Genomic DNA, 21,085 nt, shown 5'->3' on the forward strand with positions numbered 1-21,085 from the left:
ACCTCATTTGTTTTTTCGTGTTTCCTTGCCAAAGGTATATGTTAGGCTCACTTTGAATTTTGCTTCATTCCCAAAATTGCAGTCTGTTTTCCCACAAAATCATGAGATAGATGGTAATCTGTGTGTTTTCAGAGAATGTGATTGTTTTATTATTATTTTTAAAATTAGGATCATACCATGGATAATGTTCCTTGACTTGCTTTTTCATTTAATGTGTTGGAGATCTTTCCATGTTGGTATAGATGGGCCCGATATTCTTATTACAGGAATGGATGTATCGTGTTCTTCTGTTGATTAATGGATACTTAGGTTTATAATTATTTGCTATTAAACTCTCCTTATATATTAATATTTTATGTATATTTAGGTAATTTTTATAGGATAGTTAACATGTCAAAGTACACACATTAAAAATTTGATAGAAACTGCCAAATTATGTCTTAATAAGGCTGTATACCAATTTATGCACCCAGATGTATGAAATTGCCGTAACAGTTTTGGATAGTGTCAATTTTGACACTCTTTAAAATACGTAATTATTTAATTTTGCATTTTTCTGATAATGAGGTATGGTATTTTCTAGAACGTTTATTGGTTATTTATTATTTTTCTGGTGAATTGCTTGCTTGTATTCTGTGCTGGCTTTTCCTTAAAGTTGTTTCCCTTTTTCAAATTGGTTTTTAGTTGTTATGTTAGAGATGTTGACCTTTGCCTCTCAGAATCTATTGCTTATCTTTGACATTTGTTTTGCTTTTGGTTGTATGAATGTTTTCCCATTTTTATCTAGTCAAATCTATTCTCTTTAAGACTTCTAGGTTTATAAAATTTAAAAAGGTTAAGTCAGATCTCATAGAAGTTTGCTTTCGGTTATAGTGTAAAGAAGTGTTCTGATTCTTTACTCCCCCAGCCCAGTGTTGTTACCAGTACTGTTTATTGTATAATTCATCTCACTAATTTCCATATATAAAAATTCTTACATATATCTGTTTCTCTACTTTCTTTTCTTTAACATATTTTATTTGTCAGTATCTTACCATTGTAATGTCTTTAGATACATGGTATATTGGCTCCCAAACTCAAATTTCTATTTTAGGGGCAAACAGTAATATAAAAATGAAGGGAATGAAGTAAATTTGTGATGAGTAAACAGCTCTGCTGTTGAGCTGCAACATCAATGTTGCTCTACAGGAATTTAAGCTTGTCTTAGAACTTTTGCTTTTTTAAAAGAGGAAGCCTAGAACCTGAATATTACGTAAATCTTTGGATTTAAAATTACTCACAATTCATAGTTCTTTATAAAACATTAGATAGACTGAATAATATATATCCTTTGACTTCAACCAGCCTTTGGCTTGTAGTTCTAGATCTTTGAATAGCTTGACAGGGCAAATCCTACTTAATTTCTCTTTTTCAGAAATTTCTTGGCAGTTCTTTTGCCTTTATTCTTAGACAAATTTTATAATCAGTCAGGTTGTCAAGTTGTATTTAAAAAAAAAACTTTCTTGGATTTTTTTGAAACTCTATTAAATGTAATAGAGTCATAATTTGGAGACAGCTTTATAATATTAGTTTCGCATATTAAAACATGGTTTCTTTTCATTCGTTCAGATCTAATTTTATGTTCTTCAGTCAGATGTTTTATTTTTTTTCTGTTGCATGTGTGTATTTCTTTTTAAGGCATTTTATTTTTGTTGCTGTGGTGTATGGAAGTGTTTTTAAAAGCACATTTTCTATTTGATTATTGCAAATACTCAAAAATGTTTTAAATTATGTAATATTCTTGGAAAGTAATATTTGATAGTTAATATAATATTTAATATAGTTTTTTAAGTTTTAAATTATAACTGAAATTAAAACTTTAGTTTTTTGCTTTCAGAAATGTTGATTGAATCTTCAGATAACTCTTGACTAAAGCCTCATTACAAGTTAGAGACTATAGTTTTCAAATAAGTTATTCTAAATAGGCCTATTTTCAGTTGGCGTTCAGGTGATACCTTTTCTAGAAAGAAGCCTTTACTGTATTTCAGACTTGATTTAGCTACCCTTTAGCTACTACATTACTCTAGGAATCTGTTTGTATAACACTTTGTCCTACTTCCTGTCTTCCAGACTGTAAGCTCTTTTTTGAAAGAAACTGTAGCTTAATGTGTTTGTTGTTAAATTTCCAGTACCTTACAAAATACCTAGCACATGGAAGCTCATAATCAATATTTGCTGAATGGAGGGAGAGGAAAATTGAGAAGTGGGCTGTGTGATACATTATTTTAAAATTAAAACTACAGGCCTGGCATGATGGCTCACGCCTATAATCCCAGCTCTCTGGGAGGCCAAGGCAGTTCTTTTGGATCACCTGAGGTCGGGAGTACAAGACCAGCCTGGCCAACATGGTGAAACCCTATCTCTACTAGAAACACAAAAAAATTAGCCGGGCATGGTGATGCGTGCCTGTAGTCCCAGCTACTTAGAAGGCTGAGGCAGGAGAATTGCTTGAACTCGGGAGGCGGAGGTTGCAGTGAGCTGAGATTGTGCCACTGCATTCCAGCCTGGGCAACAGAGCAAGACTCCGTCTTAAAGAAACAAAACAAAACTACAAACCAGTTTCTTTTAAAGCATGTTTTTTCTCTGTTAAAGAACCTTTCAGTGAGTAACACAGGACATACATTTACTATGATTATTAAGTCGTTTTTATCAGATGGTATTATTAAGTTTTTATCAAGTGGTATTAAAGGATTCATTTGTTTTACAGTATTATTGTTCAACATGAATAGGAGGATAATTACAATTAAATTATTTACATTGATAATAATATCTTCAGTAATTTCTGATCACAGCAGTGTAGTTGGAATAAATTTTTTCACTATGGGACTCAACTGCTATGACAGTATGTGAAGTCCAAATTTTATTATCATTATGAGATTCTCTTTCAACATGTCACATTATATTAGATGACGTACTTTGTCATATCAGGGAAATTTAAAATAAATTGCCAAGTTAAGATATACTTTAAAACTCAGAGCTCTTTATGCATTCATAAAAAGTACAAAGCTAATGGAGTTTAAATTTCAACTGTAATTCTAGTAGGCTGGAATCTTAAAAAAATTAGAAGAATCATTGTCCAATTTAGAAAAATTAATTAACCCTGAAAAGGGTCAAAGCTGAATTAGCTGTGGATATTTAAATGGGCAAGATAAATACTATCATGTGCTTTCATTTATTTATTACAGTAAAACATCTTTTGTGTCTCTACCAGAATCAAAGTAAGTGCGTTGCAGCTGGGTGTTGTGAGGCCAAGGCGGGCAGATCACTTGAGGTCGGGAGTTCAAGACCAGCCTGGCCAACATGGTGAAACCCCGTCTCTACTAAAAATACAAAAATTAGCCGGGTGTGGTGGCAGGCACCTGTAATCCCAGCTATTTGGGAGGCTGAGACAAGAAAATCGCTTGAACCCAGGAGGTGGAGGTTGCAGTGAGCCAAGATCCCGCCACTGCACTCCAGCCTGGGCGACAGTGAGACTCCATCTCAAAAAAAAAAAAAAAAAAAAAATGCTTTGCAAAACTGAGTTCTTATGAAAAGCATGTTTAGTTGATTTTCAATTTTAATGTACAGTTTTATAGTTAATTCTGTATCGTTTTAAAAAATAAACTTTATTTTTATAACAGTCTTATATTTATAGAAAAATTATGAAGATACTACAGGGACCCTGAATACCCTGTACCCAGTTTCCTTACTGTTAATATCTTACATCATTGTGGTACATTAGTTAACAATGAATCAATATTGATACAAAGTTCCTACCTTATACAGATTTCCTTAGTTTTTACCTAATTCTGTATCATTTTTACCCCAAATTTTGCATTTTACAGTTGAGTATAGTGTATTACTTTAGCTAGAAAGAAACTCAGACAATAGTCTTATAATGTGAAATATTGTTGAATATTCATGACTATTGCTGCTTAAATGTAAGACATAAGCACATTTTTATTACTTAACAAAATTTTTATTTGTCTGACTTCTTTCACTTTTAGCTTACGAGGAAATATTTCAGTAAAAGCAGTTAAAAAAGAAGTAGAAAAGAAACTCCGATGTCTTCTTGCTGATTTACCGCTGCCCCCTGAGCTACCAGGAGGAGATGATCTCTCAAAGAGTCCAGAGGAAAAGAAAACAGCAACACAATTACATAGTAAAAGGAGGCCTAAGTATGTGCTTGCTTTCTACCTGCTCTTAAATTGACCGGCAGTGATTCTGGGTCATCAGAAGTTCATAAAACACTAAATTAAGGTTTAAAATAAAAAATGTACTTATTCTTTCAACTTAAATATATGAATTCTATTACAGTTTTGAAAAAATTCATAATTGCTTGCATTCCTATTCACAGTGACTAATAAAACCAAATTTAATTTTCCTTCATAATTTGTAATGTATTAATTTCCTGGGGTATTGTATTTGTTTAAGATATTTTCTGTTATTAAGAGATTGAACACAGAAACACTGAAATTGGGCAGAGTAGAAGTCAGCATTTAGTGAGCCCAAATAAAATTAGTAATGGGCAAGCTGCTATTACCTTTGCTTTTAGCTCCATTTTCTCCTATAAACAAATACATTCTTTGTTTTGCAAGAGGTGGAGTAGAAGGTGGTTTGAAATTTGTATCCTAAATTAGCTTCAAGTAAGTGCCCAGAGAGACCTTTTTCCCTTAAAACCTGTTAATCAGTTAAAGGCGGGCAACACTGGTGCTTTTTTTTTTTTTTTTTTTTTTTTTAAACTTCCTAACCAAGGGACAGTGAGGACTTTAAGTTAGATTTGATTTTAGAATTGCAGTTGAGGTAGTACGTAGTGTGTGTGTTTGAGGTCGTTTTCTAAACTGGCCGGGCACAGTGGCTCATGCCTGTAATCCCAGCACTTTGGGAGGCCGAGATGGGAGAATCACTTGAGTCCAGGAGTTTGATACCAGCTTGAGCAACATAGGGAAACCCCATCTCTACAAAAAAAAAAAAAAGAAAGAAAAAAGCCCGGTGTGGTGGTGCATGCCTGTGGTCCCAGCTGCTCAGGAGGCTAAGGCAGGAGTATCACCAGAGCCAAAGAGGTCAGGGCTGTAATGAGCTATGATCGTGTGCTACTGTACTCCAGCCTGGGCGACAAAGCAAGACCCTGTTTCCAAAAAAAAAAAAAAAAAAGCCAAAAAATACTCTCTTCTTGAGCACTGTAATTTTATTCTTTTACTTGAATTTCTGTGATTTACTATAATATTAAAATACTACAAAATTATGTATCTTTTTGAAGAATGTAAGATTTTTGTCCTACCTATCCATCTGTATCTGCTTAAATGTGGATTCATGAGAGTTGGTTGTATTAATACCTTTTGTACTCTCTTAGACTGCAAAATCTTTTTTTGATGTTTTTCAGATGATTTCATCCAGCCATAAGTCTAAATTTGTCAATAAGTTTTATAGTTAGATTTTTGTTAACATTCTTTATCAAACTCTTGTTTTTTAAAAGTAGATTATGTATATTGTTAATGGATGAAAAATAAAACTCCCTGGAGATTGATTAGAGAATTTTGACTCTTACTAGTGTTGGTTTCATCTACTCATTGAAAAATTACATTTTATTTTTGAAAACCCTTCATACAAGCTCTACTACTTTTTTTCTCAGTTTAAATACTTGTCTACAGAAGAAGAGTCAGTATATAGAAATGATACCTCAATTTTTATGATAACTTACAATACCAAATCAGTGTTACTTGTTTTGGATAGATGATGATAAATACTGCAAGAGTAGGGAAGAATAAAGAATATACAATTGGGTGGCAAGTACATATTGAGTTATTAGACAGTTTATTCAATTTGCTTGATTGTATATAAAAACTTTAGAACTATATTTGATAGAATATGTGGGCCTCGCTATGGTGAAATCAAAGAAAAAGATATTGACTGGGGAAAACGCTGCGTGGATAAATTTGATATCATCGGAATTATTGGAGAAGGTACTTACGGACAAGTTTACAAAGCCAGGGATAAAGACACTGGTAAGAATGCCAAGTTCTGGGGATCTTTTGGGCCTACGGAATGTACTTAGTTTGTGTTTCTTTTCTAATGTTTAGCTTTGGAAATTTTCCAAAAAAATTCAAATTTATTGTGCTTTTGTTTCATCTTGTTTTTAATTTTATTCTGTATATGCATTTTGTAAGTTATGAGTACATGTAAGTGAGTCTGTATATGTATATATTTTAAAAAGTGTTCCTTTAGTATTTGTGATATACTGTATGGTAGGATTTAGTTTTTCTTTCCTCTTTTATGGTGAGTAATTCTTACACTGTTATTAATCAGAGGGAAAGGTATCTTGACCTGAATTAATCTTACTAGTAAATTTTTTTTTTGTCATAAGCCTTACACAACACTTTCATTTAGCCTTCAATTTTTCTCCTGCAGTAACTATCCTTGGAGGTCAATTTTAGCAGCTTAATCTTTCATAACATAATCAGGAACTCAGAGAAAGTTTTAAAAGGCTTCACAGGAGAAGCAAAAAGTAGCTGTGTCAGAAGCTATGTATTTTACTTAATAATGCATAGAGCTAGTATTTTATCTTTCTTTACTCATAATTGCTTATTGAAATAAACCAATAGATTGGGTATGGTTGCTCATGCCTATAATCCCAGCACTTTGGGAGGCAGAGGCAGGGAGATGACCTAAGGCCAGGAGTTTGAGACCAGCCTGGCCAACATGAAGAAACCCTGTCTCTACCAAAGACACAAAAATTACCTGGGCATAGTGTCACATGCCTGTAAACCCAGCTACTCGGGAGGCTGAGGCTGGAACCCAGGGGGTGGAGGTTGTAGTGAACTGAGATTGTGCCACTGCACTCCAGCCTGAATGACAGAGCGAGACTCCACCTCAGAAAATAATAAAATAAAATAAAAACACACAAATTAGCCGGGTGTGGTGGCGGGCACCTATAATCCCAGCTACTTGGGAGGCTGAGGCAGGAGAATTGCTTGAACCCCGGAGGTGGAGGTTGCAGTGAGCCAAGATTGCGCCACTGCACTCCAGTCTGGGCAACAGAACGAGACTCTGTCTCAAGGAAAAAAACCAGTAGATTAAAACAGCACAGCTATTTGAGGCCATATAGTATATGGGAGATGACTTTATTGTTAGAAACTACTGAGGGCAATTACTTCATAGAGTAATAATTAGTATTTATAATGATGTGTTATCAAAAACATTAAATTACAACTTTTAAAACTGTTAAGTAAAACCAGGACTCATACACAATATAGAAGGCATTCCATTAAAATTAATAGAATAAGTTGTAATGATTAAAAGAATACACCTCCTTCTTTTAGAAAATTTGTAAGAACATTTTTTTCTCCAAAGAAGTGGAATGAACAAACCTTTATTATAGTGAATTTTTTCTTATAATAGACTTTGTGTATGTGTGTGTATTTCATTTTCTATTTGGATCATTTCTGATACAAAGCTGACTCATACTTAAATTACGTGACAATTTAGTGTAGTGGGGAAGAACGTATATTTTTGAGGCAAGTAACTGGATTTTGAATTCCAGTTTTACTACTAGGTAACTGGCCAGGTTTGGGCAAGTAATATGTCTGAGCATATTTTTTTCACTGATAAGAGTTTTTCTCTATTCAGAGAAATTTTATGCATACATAGCATATGGGCTATATTTGTCTTTCCCTTGTTCACTTTAAAAAAAAAAATGACAGTGTGATATACCCAGTCTTCAGCATCTTTTTTTTTTTGAGGCGGAGTCTTGCACTATCGCCCAGGCTGAAGTGCAGTGGTGTGATCTCGGCTGACTGCAGCCTCCACCTCCCAGGTTCAAGTGATTCTCCTGCCTCAGCAACCCAAGTTGCTGAGGTTACAGGTGCCCAGCTAATTTTTTGTGTTTTTAGTAGAGTTGGGGTTTCACTATGTTGGCCAGGTTGGTCTCGAACTCCTGACCTCGTGATCTGTCCTCGGCCTCCCAAAGTGCTGAGATTACAGGAATGAGCTACCGCATCCGGCCTAGCATCTTTCTGTTTTCTTTTTATTTTTTTCCAAGTGAATGTAAAAGCATCTTACTTTATTCACTGAATATATAAATGGGGAGCATAATATATTTGGACTTAGCTCATTTTTAACAGTTGTATAGTATTCCCTGGTTTATATAAATATTACATAATTTGTTCAATGACGGACTTAATTTTTTTGAACTATAAGTATTATTTGGTATATTGGAAACAAACGTATTTTGTGGGTTGTATTTTTGAGAAGTAAGAACAGAATTAAATTAAAATACATTTAAAGTTAAAAATGTCATCTGCTTTTGTCAGCTGGTAACCTGATTTTATTAAATTCCTTAATAGGAGAAATGGTAGCCTTAAAAAAAGTACGTCTGGATAATGAAAAGGAAGGCTTTCCAATTACAGCAATTCGAGAAATTAAAATTCTCCGGCAGCTTACCCATCAGAGTATTATCAATATGAAGGAAATAGTGACTGATAAAGAAGATGCTTTGGATTTCAAGAAGGACAAAGGTATGTGCGCATATTTAAATAACTAATTCTTTGTATTCATGATTAATATTGCTAACTTGCAAATTTTTTAATAGATTTGACTATTTGAGTAATTAGATACTATTGCTCTAATGTGAAACTATATTTTTAAGTTTGGTAGAGTTGAAGAATTGATTGATTTACTTTAGTGGGTTTTGAGTAAACTTCGTAAAGGGTATTTGCCAATGTTACACATAAAGTATTCACTAGTAATATGTGTTTTTTTTGACATCAGTGTCTAGTTTTTAGAGTTCATTTTTTAGTAGTTGAAAAACCAGTTCGTAGTAGTAGTATTTTTACTCTACATTTTTATGTTACAAATGCCTTAACATACAAGGAAACTTTATGGTAGGCATATGTATTATTTCTGAAAGTGTGGAGGCAAAAATCATACTTGAAATTGCCTTTAATAATCTATAGTGGGGTATGTATATATGTATAGTTATTATTTAGTAGAGAAGCTGACAAAAAATTAGCCTGCTTATTAAAGTAGTTATTATAGGGCATATGATGGGTGAAAGCAGTGCTCTACTGCTGGTATGTTTTACATCTTAGATTTTAGATTTAAATCTTTATACAATCTTATATTAAATCTTATATTTAAGATGTAAATATAGGATCTTTATATGAATCTTATATTTAAATCTTCATGAGATTGTAGAACCAAAGTTTACTGACTATATTCTGAGGTTTGCAAACAGCAAAACTTTTTTTCAGACTAAATCTAACATAAAACAGACACAGTGTTGCACATCTATAAGCCAAACAATTTGTGAGTCCAGGGTGTGAGGTGCACTTGAGCCCAGGAGTTCAAGACCAGCCTGGGCAACATAACGAGAGCCCATCTCTACAAAAAAAAATCAGAAAATTAGCCCTGCATGGTGGTGCATGCCTGTGGTTCCATTTACTCAGGAGGCTGAGGCAGGAGGATCTCGAGTGCAGGAGATGGAGGCTTCAGTGAACTGTGATTGCACCCTGCACTCCAATCTGGGTGACAGATTAAGACCTTGTCTCTCAAAACGAAAAGAAAAAGATTAAAGTAGGAATGTTCTGATTGAACATGGTACTTAGCCTTCTGTCTTCCCCAGCTACACACACACACTCTCTCTCTCTCTCTCTCTCTCTCTCTCTCTCACTCTCACTCTCACTCTCACTCTCACTCTCACTCTCACTCTCACTCTCACTCTCTCACTCTCACTCTCACTCTTCTGGGGGACACAATTCAAAATGATTGATAAACTACATGGTAGTTATTTTGCATAAAGGAACTGTTTGAAAGTACAATATGGAGTTCAGAATCATCTTTTTAATTGATGTCACTTCTGTTACTTTTTGTCCCTAGTAAAGCTTGCATTTCTCAGCCTGACTTTTACCCTGGTTTGTCTTTTCAACTTTATTTTTCATTACTACTTATTGTGTGGTAGAAGGGGTACTGGTGTGACTTGAATTAGAATATCTGGGTCTTGAGACTGAGTGCATTAGTGGTGTGGGCTTATTAGTAAGGCTTTTAGCCCTTTTGAGTCTGTTATCCCTTCATCCATAAAAGGGAAACCTTATCATGGTAAGAATTAAGACTTTTCAACGTGAAAGTATTGTGCAAATGCTGTTTGTTTTGCATTAACCTCATGCTCTAGCTAAATTAGTATATTTGCTTTTCCTCCAGCATACCTGGGCCGTCCTGCTTTTTTGATCTGTGAGATCACCTCCCTGCTTGCTTCTCCAATCCCATCTATGCCATTTTGATTGCCCACCAGGCTTCACAGACACACACATACCCACACACTCATTCACACATGCACACATGCACAATTTGAAAGGCTAATTTTTCACGCCTGAGGTCTCAGCCTGAATGTTGCTTTATTCATTAGTGAGGCCTTACCTTATCAGTCTTCCCACTTTCCACTACGTATAGACACAGACAATTTAATATTTCCTAATAAGTGGGAATAATTATAATGGTTTGTTACTTGTTTCTGTGCAGATAGATGGGAACCATACCTGTTTTCTTCACTGTTGTGCCTCCTACCTAGCTCAGTGGCTGGACCATGGAATGTGCTGAATGACTAATTGCTGAATGAATATATGAGATCTATTTTTTTAAATAATCCTATTTATACTTTAATACTTAAACAGTACTATCTGTGAATGTAGTAATAGTCTTCCGGGTACTACAATTATGGTCATAATTTATTTTCTTTATCAGGTTATAAATTCCCTGAGCCTTTTTTTGCTTTGTTTTTAGTTATATTTCTCCTCAGTGCCTAGCGCTGCACTTCAGAAATCATAGATTTTCATGTTATTTGCACTCTTCATCATCTTTCTTCCTACCATAATCCTGTTTGTAATTCTATGAGTCATGATAAATAGGAATGTGTTTTACTATGTGAGAAGTTACATGTAGGTACCTGGAATTAGTTAAATTCATTAGTGTATGTGAGAAGTTATAAAATTTAAAACATAAATCTTTCTTAAATGAATCTAATAATTTTGATGGGAACTATGATGAAGCAACATATTTTCTGAAAAGGGAACTAGATTTGAAGTCTAATCCTGACCACGGTAGCTGTATGACATTATGCTAATTGTGATTGCCATACTGTGTGGTATTAAACTAATTTTAATTGTCTAGTTAGAGCATAAAGACAGTTCAGTAACACTGGTTAAATGTTACGGGCTAGTCTAAAATGAGTGTATTGGAATGTATAAACATTAAAAAGTAAAAGTTTAGACTTAACAATGTAAATATGAAAATTAGAAACAATACAAAAATCAAGTAAAAATATTAACTTTTAAAAATATAAACATTGCATTGTTATAACTAACTAAGCTATTAGTTGTGTAAGAGAAACATCATAAATGCCCCGTGCAGTGGCTCATGCCTGTAATCCCAGCACTTGGGGAAAGCCGAGGTGGGTGGATCACTCGACTGACGTCAGGAGTTGTTCGAGACCAGCCTGGCCAACATGGTGAAACCCATCTCAACCAAAAATACAAAAATTAGCCAGGCATGGTGGTGCGTGCCTATAGTCCCAGCTACTCAGGAGGTTGAAGCAGGAGAATTGTTTGAACCCAGGAGGTGGAGGTTGCAGTGAGCCGAGATTGCACCATTGCACTCCAGCTTAAGCAACAGAGTGAGACTCCTGTGTCTAAAAAAAAAAAAAAAAAAAGGAAAACATCATAAATATATTTTCTTAAAACTTGGCTTTACTTAAAAATGAGAAAAAGTTAATCATGAAGGTTATTAATTTCAATTAATTATTGAAAGTAAAAAAAATTTTTTTTGTTTTTTTTTTGTGACCCAAGTCTTGCTCTGTTGCCCAGGCTAGAGTGCAGTGGCACGGTCTCAGCTCATTGCAATCTCTGCCTCTCAGATTCAAGCTATTTTCGTGCCTCAGCCTTCCAAGTAGCCAGGATTACAGGTGTATGTCACTACAGTGAACTAATTTTTAATTTTTATGTTTTTAGTAGAGACGGGGTTTCGCTATGTTGGCCAGGCTGGTCTGGAACTCCTGACCTTAAGTGATCTGCCTGCCTCGGCCTCCCAAAGTGCTTGCATTACAGGCTTGAGCCCCCATACCCTGCCAAAAGTGAAATTTTATTTCATCTTAAAGAAGGAATTATTCTTAAGAAACAGAGGGTTAAGTGGTATCACCGAGTCATGGGTATATTTTTGTGCAGAAACAGATGCTGAAGAGGCTTTTTCTTGTTTTTTTTTTTTTTTTTTTGTTGTTGTTGTTTGTTTTGTTTTGTTTTTTCTTTGAGACAGGGTCTCATTCTGTCACCCAAGCTAGAGTGCAGTGGCATGCAATCAGGGCTCACTGCAGACTTGACCCCAGGCGATCCTCCTGCCTCAGCCTCCCAAGCAGCTGGGACCACAGGCGCATGACAGCATGCCTGGCTAATTTTTAAAAAAGTGATTTGTAGAGATGAGGCTTGTCGTGTTCCCCAGGCCGGCCTCAAACTTCTGGGCTCAATTGATCCTCCTGCCTCGGCCTCCCATAGTGCTGGGACTATAGGTGTGAGTTGTTACACCTGGCCTGAAGAAACTTTTTCTAAACTAATTGGGGGAATGGACAGGGGATAAACTGATTCTGAAATTTACTCCTAACTCTTTCATCTTCATGTAGTTTCATCTCTTTTAATCACTTTGAAGGGAACTTTGAACTTTTTTGTCTGATTTTTTAAATCTTTTATTGTTAACAAGGTGGGGTTTTGGGATCAGAGAGCTTTTCCTGTTCTTCTAGATACTCAGTTTCTTCATGTATGGAAGGAGAGTGGGATGCATTTACTTACATTAGTTTCAGTATTTATGTTCATATTTCACTGTTCAAAAAGTCTTTGAACTGTTCAGTGTTTATATTATAACAGATTGTGAATGGAGATGCATTTGCTGAAAATAGAATTAATTTGCGATATAAGCTTTTCTTTGTTACTTTCTTCCTTTCACTGAGGATTATAAAGTTATAGAAGAATACTTTCTGAATGAGTAAAATAATATTTAATTAAATATTAAACATTTTAGTGCTGTTTACAATTCTCTGGGTAGGCTGGGCATGGTGGCTCACACCTGTAATCCCAGCACTTTGGGAGGCTGAGGCGGGTGGATCACCTGAGGTCAGGAGTTCCAGACCAGCCTGGCCAAGAGGCCAGCTGGGTGTGGGGACACGTGCGTGTAATCCCAGCTACTACGGAGGCTGAGGCAGGAGAATCACTTGAACCCGGGAGGCAGAGGTTGCAGTGAGCCGAGATCGTGCCACTGCATTCCAGCCTGGGCGACAGAGTGAGACTGTGTCTCAAAAAAAAAAAAAAAAAAAACAATTCTCTTGGTAGAGAAGACTTTTATGCTGTATAAAGTAAAAACTCGAGTCATTGATCTTTATTTCAAGATGTAAATTTTCAGTGTTCAGATTTAAAAAATTCGTCAACTGAAATGTACCTGTTTCTACTGATAAGACCTACACATTAACATTCTTCTTTTTCTTCTTCTGCCCCACCCCCAAAAAGGTACCAACTCTGCTTTGTAACAGTACTACACAGAGGGGTAGAATCCTAAAACTATGAATCTGTGACCTTATACCTTAACTGTAAATTTCACATAAAACCTTCCTACTTAACAAAACAGTGTTTTGGTACTTAACATGGTATTCTGGACACCCAAACATCAGTATTATAATTACTATCCCCTAATTAATTTAGCTGTAATACTTGGAATATTAGTGTTTTTATAATGAGGAATTTGAATTAGAGCACTCTACTGTGGAATTTTCCTAAAAATCAGAAGACAGTATTCTGTAGTAAATGCTTGTGGCAACATGTCACTGTGTGGTCCAGGGAAGAAGTCCTCACATGTCACTTCCTCTGTAGTCTCTGATTCACAAACAGTGTTAGGTGCTCCCGTATACTTGAATTGCATGTCATACATAATTCTGTAATAGTACTTTCATATAACTTGTATTTTTGCTTTGTTTTGTTTTTGTTTTGAGACGGAATCTCGCTCTGTCACCCAGGCTGGAGTGCAGTGGTACAATCTTGGCTTACTGCAACCTCTGCCTCCCGGGTTCAAGTGATTCTCCTGTCTCAGCCCCCCGAGTAGCTGGGATTACAGACGTCTGCCACCACGCCCAGCTAATTTTTTTCTGTTTTTAGTAGAGGCGGGGTTTCACTGTGTTGGCCAGGCTGGTTTTGAACTCTTGACCTCACGTGATCCACCCACCTCGGCCTCCCAAAGTGCTAGGATTACAGGCGTGAACCACCGTGCCCAGCCATAACTTGTATTTTCATATAACTTGTCATGTTTTCATATCTTATTCTTACTGTATTTCTGAGAGCAGGGACTGAATTTTATTCTTTGTATTCATTGTGTGCAGCCCACAGTTGATTATCATTAAATTTTGAGTAAGTGAATGAATGAAATGGAGAGTTCGGAAGGTTCTATGGAATAGGTGGAATGTTAAAGGTGGGTGCAGTTTGGATAGGTATAGTGGAGGGCATTCTAATTATTAGTTGTCATGACTTGTTTTTACAAGACAAGGAAAGACTGGCATATCCCCTAAAGAATACCTAGCTTCCAAATTATTTACCTTGTGTTTTTCTAGGCCTGAATTTATATTCCCGCAGTTTAGAACTGCTGATATCTCCTGAGGTTTGAGAAGAAAGCAACATTGATTTGTTCATTCTTTCTTACCACAAATGTTTATTGTGCTAGGTTCTAGATAGAGCTGGGCTGGCCAATGCAGTAGCCACTAGCCACATGTAGCTATTTAAGTTAATTAGTATTAAATAAAATAAAAAGTTTAGTTTCTTAACTGCACTGTTCATGTTCCAAGTGCTCTGTAGCTACATGTAGCTACTGACTACATTTTGGACAGTGAAGTTACAGAACATTTTCATTATCTTAGCATTGAATAATGCCCATCTGAATACTGGGGATGTTAAACAAACCAAATCTGGTCCCTAACTCAACCTAGTTTCTGGAACCAGAAGAATCTGCAAACACTGCTAGAACTGAATCAAACTTATATATGAATGACAAACCTGTTTCTGCCTAGAGATTTTTCTTTATTGTTAGTTAATGTGTAATTGTTGGAATTTCAGTTGAAGGTGTTAAGTTTCAAAAGAAGTGAACAAACTTAAGCAATAACTCACTGTGGAACATACCCAATAAGTCAGGGAGCTTTGCTAAGGAGTCTGTTCTTAGCAACTGTAAACTGTGGTATCTTTTTTTTCCCCTCCTAAAAAGAGAAATGAACTTGCAGGGTTTTTTTTAATTGAAAATAACATGTTTCTGTAACAGTGGGGCTTCCAGCAGCACATTTAAGGCAGGGTTGAAAGTCACTCATAAGTTACTTTTTTTTCTTTTATAGTGGGGGTTACCTATATTGTGTTATCCATTATGTTATGTAAAAGATAAAACTTACAAAATAGTCTTCTACATTTTACTTTTATCTGGAATTTTATGTGAAATTTACAATTAAGATATAGGGTCAGGGATTCATAGTTTTAGGATTCTACCCCTCTGGTGTAGTACTGTTACTTTGTAGAGTTAGTACCTTTTTTGGGGTGGGGCAGAAGAGGAGAAAGAAGAATGTTAATGTGTAGGTTTTGTTTGCTTGATTATAAAATAAATATTTGTCATCTATTTGAAAAACAAAGTATAAAGGAGAAAAGAAGTTGACCCAGATACTGTCACTATCATCATTTGTCTATATTTTCCGCTAGTGTCTCTTTTCTCACATCTATGTGATTATTACCAAATGAAGGTTCTGCTTCTTTTAATGTCTTATTTAATAAAATGCTTTTGTAATGGCATAATGTCACTTGGGTGAAATGTAGCCTGAATTATATTTTATTCCTCCATTTTGTGTATTTAAGTTCCTTTGGACATTTCATTATAGTTCCTTCTATTGAAGCTTTATGCTTGGATATTCTAGGAGGTACCTGCCACTGTTCATATGCCTTTAGCTAAAGCAGAGACTTCATGTGCTAGGAAAAGTCCTAATCAATTCTTAATTACTGGTTTGGTTAGGAATGAAGTATTGAGGATAAAAGTCTTACATAATGAGCAGCTGTTGCATCAATCCTAGCAGTCAGTGGGTCATAGATACTAGAACCAGATTTCCTTCCATTCTTAATATCCTTATTGGTAAACTTTTTTTTTTTTTTAACATTTGATTATTTCCTTAAATAGATCAATACGAATTGAATTGATAGACCGAAGTTTTTAAATTCTGAAACTTCTTGACATATATTACCAAGTTGTTTTCCAGACAAAAGGTGCCAATTTATACTCCTAAATCCAGGGTACACTTCACAACCTAGAAGTAGAAGGGAACTGCCTCAACCTGATAAAGGACATCTTATGAAAAACAGGGATATCTGCTTCTACCACTTGTATTCAGCATTGTACTGGAGGTTCTTGCCAGGACAGTTAGTCAAGAAACTGAAATAAAAGGTGTCCAAGTGGGAAAAGAAGAAGTAAAACTCTCTTTAGTTTGTGTGTGTGTATATTTGTGCATGAAAATATAGAAAATCCTCTGGACTCCACCAAAACAGTATACCCCAACCTTTTTGACACCAGGGAGTGGTTTCATAGAAGACCATTTTTCCACGGGCTGTGGGGGAAGTGGGGATGGTTTTGGGGTGATTCAAGCACGTTACATTTATTGTGTACTTTTTTATTATCATAATATATAATAATTAACAACTCACCATAATGTAGAATCAGTGGGAGTCCTGAGCTTGTTTTCCTGCAACTAGATGGTCCCATCTCAGGGCGATGGGAGACAGTGACAGATCATCAGGCATCAGATTCTTGTAAGTAGTGTGCAACCTAGATCCCTCACATGCACAGTTCACACTAGGGTTTGTGCTCCTCTGAGAATCTAATGCTGCTGCTGATCTGACAGGAGGCGGAGCTCAGGCAGTAATGTGAGCAGTGGGGACTGACTGTAAATACAGATGGAGGACCAGGTGTGGTGGCTCACACCTGTAATCCCAGCACCTTGGGAGGCCGAGGTGGGCAGATCACTTGAGGTCAGGAGTTCCAGACCAGCCTGAATAACATGGGGAAACCACATCTCTACTAAAAATACAAAAATTAGCTGGGCATGGTGGCTTGCACCTGTAATCCCAGCTACTCGGGATGCTAAGGCAGGAGAATCCCTTGAAACCAGGAGGCAGAGGTTGCAGTGGGCTGAGATCATGCCACTGTACTCCAGCCTGGGTGACAGAGTGAGACTCCATCTCAAAACAAAGCAAAAAACAGTTGGAGCTTCACTCACCCGCTGCTCATCTGCTGTGCGGCCCAGTTGCTAACAGGCCACAGGCCAGTACTAGGGTTGGGACCCCTGCACTAAAAAACTATTAGAACTAATAGGTAAGTTCAGCAAAGTGCCAGCATAAAAGATCAATATGCAGAAATCATTTGTTCTGTATACAAGTAATGAACAAAGTAGAATTAAGTCAACAATTTAAAAAGAGAATAAAATGTCTAGAAATAAATTGATGAAAGAAATGTAAGACATGTATCTTGAATACTAGAAAACATAATTGAAAGAAATTGAAGACTGAATGGAAAGACATTCCATATTCATCGATTAGAAAATTCAGTATTAAGACGGCAATACTCAAAGTGCTCTACATATTCAACACAATTCCTATCACATCTCAGCTGACTTCTTTTCAGAATCTGACAAGCTGATTCTAAAATTCATATGCAAATTCAAAGGAGCTAGAATAACAAAAGGAATCTTGCTGGACGCGGTGGCTCACACCTGTAATCCCAGCACTTTGGGAGGCTGAGGCAGGTGGATCACGAGGTCAGGAGGTCGAGACCAGCCTGGCTAACACATGGTGAAACTCCGTCTCTACTAAAAATACAAAAAATTAGCCGGGTGTGGTGGCAGGTGCCTGTGGTCCCAGCTACTTGGGAGGCTGAGGCAGGAGAATGGCATGAACCTGGGAGGCAGAGCTTGCTATGAGCCGAGATCGCGCCACTGCCCTCTGGCTTGAGGGACAGAGGGAGACTCTATCTCAAAAAAAAAAAAAAAAAAAATCTTAAAACAGAAGAACAAAGTTGGAACCCTCACACTTCTCAATTTTAAATCTTCCTACAGGCCAGGCATGGTTGTTCATGCCCATAATCCCAACCCCTTGGAGGCCAAGGCGGGAAGATCACTTGAGTCCAGGAGCTTGAGACCATCCTGGGCAACATAGTGAGACCCCATCTCTATTTTTATAAATTTATATAAATTTAAAAAAATCTTCCTACAAAGCTAGAGTGCTCAAGATTGTGTGGCACTGGCATTATGATAAATGTATAGATAAATAATAGAATTGAGAGTCTAGAAATTAATTCCACACATTTTACAAGCTCAATTGATTTTCGACAAGGTGGCAGGATGATTCAGAGGATGATAGCTTTTCGGCAACTGGTGCTGGGATAACTGGATAGCTACACACAAAAGAATGCAGTTGGACCCCTTCATACCTCATACAATAATTAACTTAAAATGAATCAGTGACTTAAATGTAAGAGCTAAAACCATAAACCTATTAGAAGAAAATATAGGAGTAAGTCTTTATGATCTTGGATTGGGCAGATAGATGCTTATTAGATATGACACCAAAAGCAGGAGCAACAAAATAAAAATAATAGATACATTGAACTTCATCAAAATTAACTTTTGTCCTTTAGTGGACATTATTATTAACATGAGAAGACAACACTTAGAATGGGAGAAAATATTTGTATACTGTATATCTTATAAGGGACTTGTATCTTAAATGTATAAACTCTTAGAACTAAATAATGAAAAAAGACAACCTGATTAAAAAGTAGGCAAGGGATCTGAACATATATTTCTCCAAAGAAGATATGCAAATGGCCAATAAGCACATGAAAAGATGTTCAACAACTTAGGGAAATGCAAATCAAAGCCACAGTGAGATACCACTTTATATCCATTAAGATGGCTATTATAAAAAACAAAACACCACCACCAACAACAACAAAAAAAACCCTAGGAAATAAGTGTTGGTGAGGATGTGGAGAAATTGGAACCCTTACTCACTGCTACTGAGAGAGTACGATGGTGCAGTTGCTTTGGAAAACAGTATGGCCTTTCCCCCAAAAAATCAAAAATAGAATTCTAGAAATTTGACTACTGAATCTCCAAAAGAATTGTCATTAAGTGTGGTGGCTCATAGCTATAATCCCAGCACTTTGGGAGGAGGCCAAGGTGGGAGGATAACCTGAGGCCAAGAGTTCAAGACCAGCCTGGGCAACATAGTAAGACCACATCTCTTCAGAAAATTAAAAATTAACCAGGTGAGGTGGCACATGCCCATTGTCCCAGCTACTCAGGAGGCTGAGGTGGGAGGATTGCTTGAGCCCAGGAGTTTGAAGCTGCAATGAACTATGATTACTCCATTGCACTTCAGCCTGGGTGACAGAGAGAGACTTTGTCAAATAAAATATTTAAATAATAATAATAAAAAATCGAAGACTGAGCGCGGTGACTCACACCTGTAATCCCAGCACATTGGGAGGCCGAGGTGGGCGGATCACTGGAGGCCAGGAGTTGGAGACCAGCCTGGCCAACATGGTGAAACCCCGTCTCTACTAAAATACAAAAATTAGCTGGATGCAGTGGCGGGCGCCTGTAATCCCAGCTACTCGGGAGACTGAGACAGGAGAATTGCTTGAACCCGGGAGGCAGAGGTTGCAGTGAGCTGAGATTGCACCACTGCACTCCAGCCTGGGCGACAGAGTGAGACTCTGTGTCCAAAAAAAAAAAAAAAGAAAACAGCATTTCAAAGAGATTCGTAAGCTCATGTTCATAGCAGCATTATTCACAGTAGCTGCAAGGTGGAAGCAATCCATGTGTCCTTGGATGGAAGAATTGATAAGCAAAATGTGATATGTACCTGCAATTAAGTACTGTTAAGCCTTGAAAATGGAGGAAATTTTTACACATGCTACAACATGGATGTATCTTGAGGACATGCCAAGTGAAATAAGCCAGTCACAAAGATAATATATGTATGATTCTACTTATGTGAGGTACCTACAGTAGTCAAATTCATAGAGACAGAAAGTAGAATGATGGTTACTAGGGGCTTAAGGAAGAGGGGAATGGGGAGTTACTGTTTAATGAGTTTCAGTTTTGCAAGATGAAGAGAGTTCTGGAGAGGGATGGAAATCATGGTTGCACAACAGTGTGAATATGCTAATGCCACTGAACTGTACACTTTAAAATAGTTAAGATTATGTTGTGTGTATTTCGCCACAATTTTAAAAAATTAAGCAAGATGAAGTGATACATGCTACTATTTGGATAAACCAAGAAAACGTGCTAAGTGGAAGAAAGCTAGTCACAACAGACTATGTATTATATGATTCCATTTATATGAAATATCTAGAATAGGCACCAAATATTACCAGAATATAGATTGGTGATTGCCAGAGACATGGGGAGGGGATTGGAAATGGAGAATGACTGCTAATGCCTGTGAGGTTTCTTTCTAGGATCATGAAAGTGTTCTAAAATTCATTGTAGTGATGATGGTTGCAGAACTCCAAGTACACTCAAACCAGTTGAACACTGTAAGTGGTTGAATGTATGATATGTGAATTATATCTCAATAAAGCTGTTATTTAAGGAAGAAAACCATAACTAGCTCCTATGAATTCTGTGTTTAATTAAAATACAGTGCAAATTGAGAGGGATAAATACTGGGGTGAGAGGGGTGTCTCTCTGTTATAAAAGATGAGGCTGTAAAGGTGCTAGACCTTGAATACTATGCCAAGGAACCAAAATATCCAAAAACTTCTACTTTTTTCAAAAAATGATAATACAGTGCTTATTGTACATTTCAAACAGCATTTGTAGTGATTTTATTTTATCTTTGGACATTTAATAGGCAAAAAATGCTGTCTTGTCTTTTTTTTTTTTTTTTGAGACAGAGTTTTGCTCTGTTGCCCAGGCTGGAGTGCAGTGGTGTGGTCTCGGCTCACTGCAACCTCTGCCTCCCAG

General features: G+C 36.5%; 1 protein-coding gene across 2 annotated transcripts in view; it reads left to right on the forward strand.

Annotated features, from left to right (window-relative positions):
- LOC105497753 (cyclin dependent kinase 13) overlaps positions 1 to 21,085 on the forward strand; it is a 136,775-nt gene that overhangs the window by 35,887 nt on the left and 79,803 nt on the right. For both annotated transcript variants that reach the window (XM_011769080.3, XM_011769081.3), the window contains exons 3-5: positions 4,026 to 4,196; positions 5,884 to 6,023; positions 8,361 to 8,531. In XM_011769080.3, the coding sequence (XP_011767382.1) occupies positions 4,026 to 4,196; positions 5,884 to 6,023; positions 8,361 to 8,531 (482 nt within the window). The remainder of the gene's footprint in view (positions 1 to 4,025; positions 4,197 to 5,883; positions 6,024 to 8,360; positions 8,532 to 21,085) is intronic.

The sequence above is a fragment of the Macaca nemestrina genome, chromosome 4, assembly GCF_043159975.1.
Source record: "Macaca nemestrina isolate mMacNem1 chromosome 4, mMacNem.hap1, whole genome shotgun sequence".
Lineage (NCBI taxonomy): Eukaryota > Metazoa > Chordata > Mammalia > Primates > Cercopithecidae > Macaca > Macaca nemestrina.